Source organism: Castor canadensis, chromosome 7, assembly GCF_047511655.1.
Source record: "Castor canadensis chromosome 7, mCasCan1.hap1v2, whole genome shotgun sequence".
In the NCBI taxonomy this organism is placed as follows: domain Eukaryota; kingdom Metazoa; phylum Chordata; class Mammalia; order Rodentia; family Castoridae; genus Castor; species Castor canadensis.
In genome coordinates this window covers 44,359,688-44,375,005 of record NC_133392.1, presented here as the reverse complement: position 1 = coordinate 44,375,005, position 15,318 = coordinate 44,359,688, and the positions used below count along the sequence as shown (strand labels likewise).

At 37.1% G+C, this 15,318-nt stretch overlaps 1 protein-coding gene across 6 annotated transcripts in view; it reads right to left on the bottom strand.

Moving 5' to 3' along the window:
* Positions 1-15,318, bottom strand: part of Prkg1 (protein kinase cGMP-dependent 1) — a 1,207,619-nt gene that overhangs the window by 205,821 nt on the left and 986,480 nt on the right. For all 6 annotated transcript variants that reach the window (XM_074078871.1, XM_074078874.1, XM_074078868.1 and 3 more), the window contains exon 6: positions 7,737-7,814. In XM_074078871.1, the coding sequence (XP_073934972.1) occupies positions 7,737-7,814 (78 nt within the window). The remainder of the gene's footprint in view (positions 1-7,736; positions 7,815-15,318) is intronic.

Below are 15,318 nucleotides of genomic sequence, written 5' to 3'. Positions count from 1 at the left end.
ATCTTTTTATGTGCTTATATACATGCTTTCAGAGTATATGAATAACATAAATGGGATGTATTACTTTGTAACTTAAATTTTTCTTGTAATATTGTTTTAATGTATTCCATGCTATTAGATATAAATCTAGTTCATTAATTATATATATAGACTAAGTATATAGTAAGAGCTATGTAAGTATAGTCAGTTGTTCATCTGCCTTTTTTCCTGCAGTGAACATCCTTCTCCCCTCCACCACAGACACATCCCAGTTTCTCTAGGATATTGCTGTCTCTTTTCTAAGAAGAATCTATCTTTCACACAAAGGTGCATCACAATTTCTTTTTTTTTTAAATTAAATGTTTTTTATTTTAAAAGTTACTATCAATAAAATGAAAAGATTAAACCACAGTCTGGGATAAAATATTTGCAAGTCATAATTTTGATAGAGGTCTTATGAGTACATACAACTCAATGATAAGGTAAATAATTCAATCTTTAAAATAGGTAGAAGATTTGAGAAGACATACCACCACAGAATAGCTAATAATACATTAAAAGATGCCCATCATCATTAGTCACTAGGAAAGGCGCGTTAAAGCCACAATGAGACACAACCTTACACGTCACAGGAAGAGCATGATGAAAAGGGCACTGATAACCGTGAGTAAGGATGTGGAGAAACGGGAATCCTCACACATTGCTAGCAGGAGTGTTGATGGCATAGCCACTTTGGAAAACAGCTTAGCAGCTTTTTTTTTTTCTTTTATTATTCATATGTGCATACAAGGCTTGGGTCATTTCTCCCCCTGCCCCCACCCCCTCCCTTACCACCCACTCGCCCCCTCCCTCTCCCCCCCACCTCCTCAATACCCAGCAGAAACTATTTTGCCCTTATTTCTAATTTTGTTGTAGAGAGAGTATAAGCAATAATAGGAAGGAACAAGGGTTTTTGCTGGTTGAGATAAGAATAGCTACACAGGGCATTGACTCACATTGATTTCCTGTGCATGTGTGTTACCTTCTAGGTTAATTCTTTTTGATCTAACATTTTCTCTAGTTCCTGGTCCCCTTTTCCTATTGGCCTCAGTTGCTTTTAAGGTATCTGCTTTAGTTTCTCTGTGTTAAGGGCAACAAATGCTAGCTAGTTTTTTAGGTGCCTTACCTATCCTCACCCCTCCCTTGTGTGCTCTCGCTTTTATCATGTGCTCAAAGTCCAATCCCATTGTTGTGTTTGCCCTTGATCTAATGTCCACATATGAGGGAGAACATACGATTTTTGGTCTTTTGGGCCAGGATAACCTCACTCAGAATGATGTTCTCCAATTCCATCCATCTACCAGTGAATGATAACGTTTCGTTCTTCTTCATGGATGCATAAAATTCCATTGTGTATAGATACCACATTTTCTTGATCCATTCATCAGTGGTGGGGCATCTTGGTTGCTTCCATAACTTGGCTATTGGCATCACAATTTCTGAAGCCTGTCTGCAGGACTCTTAACTATAGCTCCTGTGATCACATGCTTGAGGGGAGTGGATTATGAGAAGTATGAGAACTTGACATAAGCACAGCTATGTCAAATAATCTGCAGGCTGAGTTGGCACAGCCCCAGCCGCAGAAGGAGGCAAGCACAAAACACAGCACAGCTGCTTTTCCTAAGAAGTTTATGTTCAGAGTAGAGATCACAGGTTGCTCCTGTTCCTAATAACTACAATGTCATGCCCCCCACACCCCAGACTATTGCTCCACCTCCTTGTTGCCACTGTGTATAATAAACTCACTGGAGGTGGACAAGGCTGTTGTGTGTCTCCATCGGAGCCCCCAGCCCACCTGACCCCAGCTTTCTGCATGTTTGTCTTCTGTCTTTTGTCCTTTCTCAATCTCCTGTCGCTCCCAGTTAGGTTTCTAGGACAAGCTGGTGCAGGCCACAAGAGTGCTTCTCTCAACAGGATTTCTTTTTCTAAAGATATATAAATTATATTTATGCCTTTTTTGGCAGTACTGGGATCAGAACTGAGGACCTTGCACTTGCTAGACAGGCAATCTACCACTTGAGACACACCTCCAGCCCTTTTCTTTTACTTATTTTTTTTTCTTGTTGTGCTGGGGGTACACTGTGGTATTTATAAAAGTTCTTACAATATATCAAACATATTATACTTGAATTAACCTCCTCCATCATTCTCCTTTATCCCTCACTCTCCCCTCATTCCTGTAATACTTTCAATAGGTCTCATTTTTCCACTTACATACATGTGTTAACAGTATTTGCACTATATTCAGTCTTCTACCCTTTCCCCAGACCCTCTCATACGCATTCCTTTTGTTATTTTTTTGAGTAGGGTCTCATGTTTATGCCCTGGCTGGCCTAGACTGTGATCCTTCCTATTTTCACTTCCCCATAGCTAGGATGATAGGCAAATACAACCAAACCCAGCTTTTGATTAGTTGAGATGGTGTTTCATGAACTTTTTGCCAGGGCTGGCCTTGAACATCAATCCTCCCGATCTCTGCCTCCCAAATAGCTAGGAATTACAGGTATGACCCACAGTGCCTGCCCATACAAGTATTTTTAAACTATAATAGTATGCTCATTAAATGACATATTTCTCTTTGGCAGGCTCTATGATTTATAGTAAGCACTCAATAAATTGCTGTAAATTGTTTTAACAGAAAGCTTCATTACTGAAAATATATTTCAGCATAGACAGAACTTCTGACACAAGTGAAAGTCCACAGATGTAAGTGATAATACTTTCTTATTACATGAATTAAAACATAGAGTAACTTGTTCCTTTGTATTAATTCACTTCTATCCCAAGCTCTACTCATATTCATAATACTGTCTGTGTGCCATCCAGAAAGCTAAATAGTTAAAATTTGCCAATCTGGAAAATGTAATGAAGTAGAAAAACTAATTTCTTGAGACAACGTCAGACACTTATACACATTTTAAAATACTGTTCTTCAGGTTTCTGAATCTAGAGATCGGATGACAATGACCAGAATTTTTATAAATATTAAGATTGTTGGCAATAATGGCGCCGATAGGTTTCGGTTCTTATTGCACCCTTAAGCTTCCGTTTCCCAGGGTCACAGTCCTGCCTCAAGTCTAGCCTGAATCCTCCTTGTGCCCCAACCTCCAATCAGCATGAACTACAAGATTCTAACCATTCAGATCATGCTGAGTTTCACTGAGGGGTATTTAAGCCCCTGTCTCTCTCTCTCTCTCTCTCTCTCTCTCTCTCTCTCTCTCTCTCTCTCTCTCTCTCTCTCTCTCTCTCTCTCTCTCCTTGGCTCCCTGCTCTCTCCCTCTCCCACCCGGCAATAAAGAATCTCTTGGCCAGATCACTCCTCTCCACGTGGTCACTTTTGGGGCCTATATTTCCTTACAAAGATGGTCTGTGCAAGGTGGAGGGAATTCAATTATTCTTCTTCACTGATCCATTTGATTACTTCCCTACACCATGTTTCAAGCCATGGAAATTCAGTTTTGAACACTCTTAGTTACCACTAAACTACATCATAGAGACACTAATTTGCATGTTGATGAGGCTTTCAAAGATGTGGAACTTCAGTAGGGAGACTTATTTAAAATAAAAAATACTGGGCCCTTATTCCTGGGGTTCTGATTCACCCATGTTAACTTAAGTAGCTAAAATTCATTTCCTCTGTTTGCATAGTAACTGATTACATAAATATTAGTCAATTTATTAATTCTTCTATAGATGCAAATGTGGGTTTGCAGTTTTTTCTATATATTCCTATATATTTTCTACATACATATTTCCAGTTTTATCTATATATTTTATTTTTGTGGTACTATTAACCATGCTCCCATAAATATTCCTGCACACATTTTCTGGTGTTCATAGGTAAGAGTTTCAGTAGAGTCAACACTTATAAGGAACAAGTTTACCAAATACAAGCATCTTAATTTTTACTAGATATTGACTCAATCTTGATATGAATATACATTTGTACTATCAATGAATGAATGTTCAAATTATACTATATAGTCATTCACACCTGGTATTGATCTTTTTAAAGTAAGTATAGGTATTAGATGGTATTTCCTGAATGTTAATGAAGGAAGAGCACTTTTTCATATTATTTTTTATTACTGTTAATTTCTTAGACTATGGCTTGTCTTACTACCTTTATGATAGAACATTTACAGTCTTTTGCAATTATGAGTAGAGATGCACAGTTTTTCTTTTATGTCCTTTATTCATATGATGTGTATACAATGATTGGGTCATTACCCCTCCCTTCACCCCACTCCCTCCTTTCCCCCCCACACCCTCTCTTCCAAGCAGGAACTGTTTTGCCCTTATCTCTAATTTTGTTGGAGAGTATAAACATTAGTAAGGAGGACCAGGGGTTTTTGCTAGTTGAGGTAAGGATAGCTATATAGGGAGATTCCTAGTTTTGTTTTCATGTACCTATGTGTTACTTTCTAAATTGATTCTTCTCGAACTAACCTTTTCTCTAGTTCCTAATCCCCCTCTCCTATTGGCCTCTGTGATGCACAGTTTTTTGTGTGAGGCATATTTTAATTTCTCTAGAATAAATATCATAAAGTATGATTGCTGAGTCATATTGCAAATGATTATTCTACTTTATAAGAAACTGCCAAATTGTTTTTCAGAATGGCTTTTCCATTTCACATTACCAACAGCAACATATGAGTGTGTCACTCTACATTTGCATTAGCACTTCGTACAACCAAAGCTTCTCATTTTAGCCATTCTCCCAAGCAAGCAATAGCACCCAGGCTTTAATTTGCAATTTCCTAATGACTAGGAATATTGAAAATCTCTTCATTTGCATAGGTACCATTCTTTTTTGGGGGCGGCACTGGGGTTTGAACTCAGGGCCTCACACTTGCTAGGTAAAGTGCTCTTATAGTTGGAGCCACTTCAGTAGCCCCGTATGTGCCATTCTTGTATCTTCTTTGATGATATGTCTTTTCAAGTCCTTTGTCCATTTTTTAATTGGGCATTTTTTAAAAATTGCTACTAGTTAGCTATTCCTTATATAAGCTCAATGCAAGCACTTTGCCAGATATGTAACTTGTAAATATCTTTCCAAGTTAGTACTTGGAAAAAAGTTTACAAATTTATAAAGTTCATAATATTTAAGTCTGATCTGCATTTTTTTCATTTATGGGTTTTGCTTTTGGTAATATGCGCAGGAGTGCTTAACTTAACCTAAGTCATAAAGATTTTTCTGTAAACATTTTATAGTTTTACAACTTACCTTTAAACCTATTGTCAAATTTTATTTAAATTTTTGTATAATATATAGTTTAGGTCAAGGTTTATTTTTATTCTTGCCTGCAGCTTAACATTTATTACAAAACTATTAGCTGAAAAGATTTTCCTTCCTTGATTGCTTTCACTCATTGATTGTTCTTTCCTTTTCTTTTTTCTTTTTGTGAGACTGAGGGCTTCATGCTTGCATGAAGAGCTTCAGGTGCTCTACCACTTGAACTATACCTCCAGTCCATTTTCCTTTGGTTGTTTTGGGAGATGGGGTCTCTCAAACTATATCTCTCCTCCTCCCTGTTGGCTTCCAACAGCAATCCTCAGGATCTGAACCTCACAAGTAGCTAAATGTGAGCCACCAGCACCAGCTGCTCTTTGTTTCATCATTAAGTATGGTAACTGTAGGCACTTTGTAGAGGCTAAGTTTTTGGGTGTTTTTTGTTTGTTTGCATTACAAGGCTTCACATTTGCACTAGGTAGGTGATCTACTTATGCCACAAATCCAGCCCTTTTTGCTCTGGTTATTTTAGAGATAGAGTCATGCTTTTTGCCCAGACTATGATTCTTCTATCTTATGCTTCTTGCCTTTATTGGGATGACACCCAATAACTGTCACCACACCCAGCTTTTTTCCATTGAGATGGAGTCTCACGAACTTTTTCTTTGCCTGGGCTGGCCTAGAGCCAGAATCCTCCTGATCTCAGCCTCCCTAGTAGCTAGGATTACAGGTGTGACCCACCAGCATCAGCTGCTAAGAGTATTTATATGAATGGATGTCACATTTATCAAATGCTTTCATTGTATTGATTGACATGATAATGTGATTTTTCTTGTTTAAACTGTTAAAGTGGTAGATTAGATTAATGATTCAACTTTTTTCAATGTTCAAATTTCAGTAGAAAATTTACTTTTATTGGCTACTTCAAATAAGAAACTGAATATTTGATTTAATTCAAATCAGTCCATTTAAACTTATATAACAAAGGAGAGTAATGGCCACTGTGTTAGTCATATAAACATTGTGTTAAGCTTTGTGTTAAGCATTGTGTTTATTCTAAGAAGCAACCTATATGATTTTAAATGGTGTGTAATAGACAAGAATTTGTTAATCACAGTTTATTCTAATGCTAGCATGCAAGGTATGTTGAATAGAACCAGAAAAAATCCAATTACTATTGGAATTTTGAAATCTTATCTGCCAATCCTGCTCAATTTCATTTCAACTTATTTATACAGATGTTTTTGATGCAATACTATCTTAGGGATATTTGCAGAATTGTTTGGTGCTTTTCCCCACTGTTGAGGAAGGGAAATAATTTTTCCAGGTAACTGGAATGTCCTTGGGAAAGAACTGAGAACTCAGCTTCCCCTTGAAGCAGCAACAGGTACTTCACACCTCATTGTTATAAGTATCCTACCTCAAGTAGTAGAAAAAATCACTTTGTGTGGATTTAATGGAGGAAAACAAATATTTCAAAGCTCATTTTATAATGCTTCTCTCTTTGTGTGGAAGTGCTTAATGGGAGAATAACAATTGTTTTACATTTAAATAAATGGAACTGAACAGGGTGAAATCCATTTGTAACTCTGCAGTCACATGTTATGTGTCTCCTGTCTCATAAGGAAAATATCTTTGCCCAGGTTCCACTTGATAAATTTTATAAACAAATGGGAAAACAAGCTTACATCAATATGCCTAAAAGAAAATACAGAATTTTATAAAATTTCAATCTCACAACTTATTTGCCTGCTGACCTTCACATACTGTGTTATTGCTTATCTCTTTCCTAATCCATAGACCTGAAAGTAAAGTATGCTCACCTTCTGTCTCAGGTAGTGATTCTAATGCATCAAATTTAGAATTAATGTAATTAATGTATTAATATAGTTAAGAATCATAGCAGCTAACTTGTATGACCTGAGAAACTAAGGAAATCATATGTCTGGTTTTAAAAAAAAGTCTCAAGAGAATGTAGTGCATCATTATCATTTGTCTCCCAGAATCCCAGCATTGCAGCAAACTATCATCAAGGGAATTGGTTCCTGTGGTATAATTTCCATGCTGTTTCTATTTATACATGTTACTAAACTCGTAAAACAGCACTACTAAGTGCACCTGTTTTCAGCCAAAACTGCTTACAAGCACTACTTCCTTCAGGCAATGCTGGAAATTTTAAGTAATAGAATGGTCACAAATCCTTCAAATCCCTCTTTAGTGGATGAACACATCTTTCCATGATAGCAAAGAATTAGCAATGCAGTGAAGAAGAAGTAGATCCGATTGCCAGGACAAAGCATCCTCTTGTGACCGTGATGTCTAGTATTGTGACTTAGAGTCTTCAAAGTCACACTCTTTCTTTCTTCTATAGACTTTTTTGGAAGGTTCATTCTTATATATTTCTCTATCAGAGTCAGAAGCTGAAAAAACTGATGCAGCACAAGACTTAGCACAGGTGCTTCTGTCTTGTGTCACCAAAACTTACCTTTCCTTTGCTGATGATAAAGAAGGTGTCTCCTCTTGCACCTTGCCTGATGATATATTCCCCATTTTCATAGTGGGTCTGAAAAACAGAAAAAGGACAGAAAATGAAAATGTTTAAAAAAAGAATAATCTACTTCACTCAGCTTCCTCCAGCACCAACCTACCCACATTCACCATGATGGAATTTCACCCAAGCTTAGAATCCATCACAATTTAAGAAAGAATAATTGTCAGCAAATACAGTAATTACGAAGATATCACATCTATAATGCTCATCTTAAAAATTGTTTTGTGAATGTCATTTTCTGGGTGATTATATTCATATCTTTAAATTCATTCATTTCAATTGTTTGATGAAAAAATTATTTTCTTCTATCAACTAAGCATGAAATAAAATAGCAGTGCTGGTAATTAAACTGATCTCTCTGTATTATTTTACTTGTCATTCTCATTTTGTATTCGCAGTCTCATAATGACGCCTTTTATTTCTGAGAAATTACCGTGCCATCATTTGAATACAGGTTAACTTTTAGTGTTGGTTAGACAGCCCCAGATACTTTTTAAGGCACTGCTTCATGTCTTACTGATCTTGCTTGAGCAATTTCAGTTTGGACCTGTTAAACAGAATGTCATGATTTTATGGGCTGAATTTTGGTGCAGCATCTTCCCAGCATAAACCACAAAATGAAAAGCAAGGTAAGGCTGCAAGAGGATTATCACAGTTAGTCAGTATTCTGACTCAGACATCACCACTAAGTCCCTTCCCAGGGTGAAGATCACTCTTGCAATGAACAAAAGCAATTTCTATAAGCAGAGGTGAGAGAAAGCACATTGCTGGGTCAGGAAGTATAACAGAAAAATGAGCCAGTGCCATCTGGCCCCATCCTTCTCTATAGCCTAGCAGGAGAGCCATATTTGGGAAAGAAATTACCTTACATACTACTTAAGAAACAGGTTTTATTGTATACACACAATATCCATTAAGTTGGTGGCTGTTGTTTGTTTTTATACCTCATTGTCATTTCTCTTAAAACTTTATTCTATTTGTTCTTAAAATGCCTTTCATTAATACTTGACAATGAAAATAGCCATTATTTTCTTTATGTACCTAGAATGTTAACTTATCACCTAATCTGTTGCTTATTATTTTTCACTCAAGAGTAATTTATTCTCCTAGTAATGAGTTTTTTATAGAACAAAGTTTTTCTTTATTCCCTTCTCCCAATCTTAATTACAAGATAGTAATATATTCCATGTGCCTTTCAATAATATTTTCCTCTTATACATGCATAGACACACAAATATATATATATAATTTCTAAACAAAATTAGGATCATAGAATGTATATTATTCAACTGATCTGCTCCATTTAACAAGATTATTTATATTCAGCTTTCATGTATTGATGCATTAAAATGAAAAAATCTTTATAGCAACATGTAGATTTGAAAAACTGAATGATAATAGTATATATATTCATTCAACAAAAAAATTTGAGTGCCTACTTCAAAGCTTTCTTCTAGGCACTGATCATACAAAGATGAATTAGACAAAATCTCCTAACAGCGCCGTCCAGCAGATCTTTCTTTGAGGCTGGTAATGTGTTATAGCCAACTTGCCCAATATAGTAGTCACCTGTTACTTGGGGCTATTCAGCACTTGAAATATTTTTAAATGTATTTAATTTTAATTAATTTAAGCTAAAATAGTCACAGATGGTAAGTAGCTACTGAATTTGCAAAGCATGAACAATAGCTAAACATGGTAAGCGAAGAGTTACAATTCATCAGTTGGGCAGGGTGGGAGAAGCATTTTTCCCACTCCTGATGTTTCCTTCCACGTTAATGGAGCTCAACTCATAAAATTCAGACCTTTCTCCTTCCCGACATGGCCTGACTTATCTGACTGATGAATTGGAAAGTAATCAGCTGTGTCTGATCATCTATGCTTCTTATCTCTCTACTGTGGGAGAGAGGTTCCACACAAGCATGGCATTCCCGCCACTTCTCCAGGGAAGGATTCCTTTCCCCTCTAGTAAATATGGCCCCATCTCAGTTTCTGTGAGCGCATAGGCATTTCTGTCCCATTAAACAGTTTTATTTAGCTCTCACACCCAAGTTGCATTCTCTAACTCAGATTTTATTAGTAGTAACATTAACATTTTAGCCTCATCGATCCTGTACTTCATTTTATTTCTGAATTTATTCTTGTCCAAGAGCACTCCAAAAAAAAATAAAAGTGAGAGAAGAAAAGAAAAACTAAAATAACCCAGTATGCACAATGCTAAATTATACATAAATACAGTACTTTGTGGGAACACAGCCTGGAGGAGACCTGACTCCTTCCAATGGCATCTCTGTAGAGGAATATTGAGCCCCAACAGGAAAAGTCATAGGAAGAGAAGAATAAGCAGCTTGCAGTGGTCACATAACACGAATGGATGTGTATTTTTCTTTGGAAAAATGTAAATAAACAGCATGAGATTTGGAGAACTCTTAGTTCATCTGAGATCATTCCCCTTATCCTGCTCCTGTTTAAAAAACATATCATTATCTATATGATAGTTACTTCCTTTCAGAGAGCAAAAAATTATGTCTACTACATTAACCTCACAACTATTGACATTCCGAGAGAGATAATTCTTTACTGTAAGAAGGATATCAGTGACATCCTGGTCTCTACCAGCGGGGTACCAGAAACACCCCAACTCCAGTTTTTAATTTTTTTTATTAGAATATATTGTTGTACAGAGGAATTCATTGTGACAATCCCAAGTAGGCTTATATTGTACCTTGGTTAGATCATCTCCACCATCTCTTCCCCTCAACCTTCTCCTTACCTCACTTAAACCTGTTGCAAGAGGTATCTTTGTTCTATTTCATGTAAGTATATGAAGTCCATCAACCATACACCCTCACCTTAATCTCCTTCATTCACCCTCCCACCTGCAAGTACATACTGTAACTATTTTACAGTCCTGTCTTTCATTATTAAATATCAATATTTAAGTTGATATTCAAAGGCATTTCTCAGTGTATTCCTGCTGTGAGTATACTTTACTTTTGTCCATTCAACACCTTCCATTGCTCTCCCTTACCCCCTCTCTCCCAACCCCCATTATTCGACAGCTTTCAATACATATCCTTATATCCTCTACCTGCACAGATGTTATGTTTTACGATATTGTTGGTGCTCTCCAACCCCAGTTTTGAAAATCCAACAAGGTTCCAGACATTGTCAATTACCCAGTTGGGGGTAAATCTGTCCTTTGTTTTAAACAACTGCTCTACATCTTTCATGTTTTTAACCCCTTCATTTTAGAGAGTTAAGAGTTTGGCAAGAATATCCAGACACAATTCAGTTATTTAATTCATAGAATTTGTCTAATTGTAGGAGCATCATCTGACATGAATTTTTTTAACTCAACATTCACAATTTCCATATCAATTTAGTTCAGCTACATAGGCATTCACTGAACAAGCTCATAAGGCCCAAGTGTCCAGAGAAAAGCCTATGAGACAGTGGTCAAAGGCATGCCAAGTTTAGAAAAGATAATATTGGTAGTGTCACAACACCAGAACTGTAATGACGATGTGATCCTGAAACATTCTGTTGCACCTGAGGGGGAGATGATCATGCATGCTGATTCTTTAACCAGGCTCTCTAATTATGTTAATCAAATGCCAGCAATTTCACTGCTTTTTGAAGGTCACTTTCACAGCTCTGCCAATTTCTTATTTCAAATCAAATCACAGAAATACACAGAACTTAGGAAAGAAACCTTAGCAATTAGTTTTCTTTAAAAGGTTTCCATATTTATTTGGAAAAAAGCCAATTTCTCTAACATGACCTACAAGACTGTGCATAGTCTGCTCAATACTAGTTTCTAAACTCTTCTCACTCTTCTCACTCTGCCCTCGAGTCTGAGACCCTCCTAGGTTAATTCTTCAACTGTGCCACCACCCAGGCCCACACACCCATTGGGTGCCTCCACTGAGTCTCACCTATGACATTCTTCTTCCCTTTTGGATCTTCACCTTCCCTGACTTTCATGTCACCCCTCACAGCCCCACATATGACCTGGCTATGTTAGGTCTCTCTGGCATATGATCTTACAATACCACCTAGCTCTAGTTTGTTGCTCTTTTCTCAACTTGTGGTTCATTATTTACTTGCGTAATTATTTCTCACCACATTTTAGGTAAAATTTAATTTAAGTGAATATAAATTCAATTTAAATCCAAAATTCAATTTAAGTAAAATTTTGTCTGGTTATGTTCATTATAATATCTCCAGTGCCTAGCCTAGTGCTTGGAACGAAGTAGGGACTCAAAATATTAATCACATGAATAAAGCAGTCCTCCTTAATCCTGGTTTTTAGTATTATCTCCAATCACTTCCTGAGAAAGGCTTCTACCTGAAATACATATGCCAAGCCCAATTTTCTCTCATTTTTTCCACTATGCCAAGACAAATTCTTATCTTCTATTTTTGCAGTGTCCTCTTATTTGGTGTCCCTGTCTCTGGACAACCACCAAACCCCACCCATCCATTCTCTCACTACAAAGTGACCGTTCAAATAAAACATCAGTTGAAATCACTCTACTGTCTAAAATATTTTAATGGCTTATTGATGCAATTGACTTCATAAGCAACTTACTGAGGTCTATAAAGTTCTCTGTATTCTGATCCCCACTCACTTCTCCATTCTTGCCCCCTTACTCTCACCTTCACTTGTCTGTTTCAGATGCACTGCTTTCTTTCTGTGCCTTGTATCACTAGGCTTGCTCTCTCTTTGAAACTTTGCCTTCAACAGGTTCTCTGTCTACAACACCTTTCATCAGATCTTTATTGTCATCCTATATTCATCACTGGAACCTCAACAAAGCCTTTCCTTACTGCATTTCCATCTGCTTGATGCTGCTAGCAGGGACTTGTCTCTCCTGAGGTACCTATTTATATTTGAACTCCTAGGATTGCTGGGTAAGTCAGCCTGACCCCCCCTGCATAGCACAGACATGAAGGAAATAGAACATCAGACAAGTGAGGGCCACATTATAACCTGCTATGTGTGGTCAGATCCTAAGGAAACACAACTCAGTCTTACCCTAAGAATGTGCTAGAGTTCCAAAAATACTCCTAAACACCATAAACAGCTTCAGCAATGTAGCAGGATACAACTTATAAAAATCAGTATCCTTTCTATATGTCAACAATGAACAAATTGAGAAAGAATATAGGAAAACAATTCCATTTACAACAGTCTCAAAAAAAATCAAATACTTAAGAATAAACTTAACAAAGGATGTAAATGATCATACAAGGAGAATTACAAACCACTGAAGAAAGAGATTAAAGAAGACTACGGAAGGTAGAAAGATCTCCCATACTCATGGATTGGCAGAATCAATATAATAAAAATTGCTATACTATCAAAAGCAATCTACATATTCAATGCAATCCCCATCAAAATCCCAATGACTTTCATCACAAAGATTGAAAAATCCACCCTAAAGTTCTTTTGGAAACACAAAAGACCACAAATAGTCAAGGCAATACTCAGCAAAAAGAGCAATGCTGGAGGTATCACAATATCAAACTTCAAATTATACTACAGAGCTGTAGCAATAAAAACAGCATGGTACTGGCACAAAAACAGATATGGAGACCAGTGGAACAGAATAGAGGACCTGGATATGTAGCCATACAGCTATGTCCACCTCATTTTTGACAAAGGTGCCAAAACATATGATGGAGAAAAGACACCCATTTCAACAAATGGTGCTGGGAAAAGTGGCTATCTGCTGCAGAAAACTGAAACTTGATCTATGCCTGTCACCCTGTACTAGTATCAACTCAAAGTGGAGTAAGGACCTTAATATCAGACCTGAAACCTTGCAGTTAGTACAGGAAAGAGCAGGTAATACCCTGGAAACAATAGGTACAGGCAAGGACTTCCTCAGTAGAACTCCAGCAGCCCAGCAACTAAGAAAAAGGATGGATAAATGGGACTACATGAAGTTTAAAAAGCTTCTGAATGACAAAAGAAATGGTCTCTAAATTGAAGAGACCAACCACAGAGTGGGAGAAAATATTTGCATCAGACAAAGGACTGATAACCAGAATATACAGGGAGCTCAAAAAACTAAATTCCCCCAAAATCAATGAACCAATAAAGAAATGGGCAACTGAACTAAACAAAACTTTTTCTAAGGAAGAGATCCAAATGGCCAAAAAAAAAAACCATGAAAAAATGCTCACCCTCTCTGGCCATAAAGGAAATGCAAATCAAAACCATAGTAAGATTCCACCGCACTCCTTAGAATGACTATCATCAAGAACACCACCACCAACAAATGTTGATAAGGATGTAAGGGAAAAAGGAACCCTCATACAGTGCTAGTGGGAATATAAGCTAATACAACCACTTGGAAAACAATTTGGAGGTTCCTTAAAAATCTAAATATAGATCTGCCATATGATCCAGCAATCCACTCCTACTTGAAGGAATGTGACTCAAGTTATGACAAAAGCACATGTACACCCATGTTTATTGCAGCATTATTTACAATAGCCACACTATGGAAACAGCCAAGATGTCCCACAACTGACATATGGCTCAAGAAAATGTGGTATTTATACACAACGGAATTTTACTCAGCCACAAAGAAGAATGAAATCTTGTCGTTTGCAAGTAAATGGATGAATGGAACTGGAGAACATCATCTTAAGGGAAGTTAGCCAGGCTCAGAAGGCCAAAAATCGCATTTCTCCCTCATATGCGGATTATAGACCTAAAACAAATGCAGTAATATTATTGGACATGGGTCACACACTAAGGGGAGAAAGCACACAGGAGGAATAAGGAAAGGGAAGGAAACCTAAAACTTAAATGTGGTTGATGTGTTCACTGTAGAGGAGCAAATACAGTAATCTTAAACTTGCAGAGGCCACGATGGGAAGGGGAGCAGGAAGTAGTAAAGAGGTCTGGTAGAGATGAACCAATTCAGGTTGTAATACACATGTGCATGGAAGCAACGCTAGAAATCTCTCTGTATAGCTATCTTTATCTCAAACTAGCTCTCTTCAACAATATAGGAGAACAAGAGGGTAGAACAGGCTCTGCCTGGAAGCAGTGGGAGTAGGGAAGGGAACACAATGTATACATGTGTAAGTAAATGTAAAAATGATAAAATAAACAACAACAAAAAAAAGAAAGTGTTAGAGTTGATTCTTGTAAGTTCCTAAGTTGCTGAAAGGGATAAGTGTGAAAGTCTCTAGGGAAGGAAGTACTTGAACTATATAAGCTTAACTTAGAAAATTAATTAATTTATTAATAACATCTGGAAGTACTAAGCCAATAGGCTGTATGCCTGCCCTTTATGCAGTTTGGAGCTGTCACAAAGGTATAAAGATTTCCTGCGAGAACCCCAGATGTAGCTTCTTAGTGAGATTGTCACTGTGATGAAGAGATCTCATTGGCAGCTTTGCATTCTTGTGTTGTCTAAAGGACCAAAGAAAGCCACAATTCTATCTGTGTCCCTTGTTCAACTCAACTTACTAAGGGATCAGGGGATCTGTT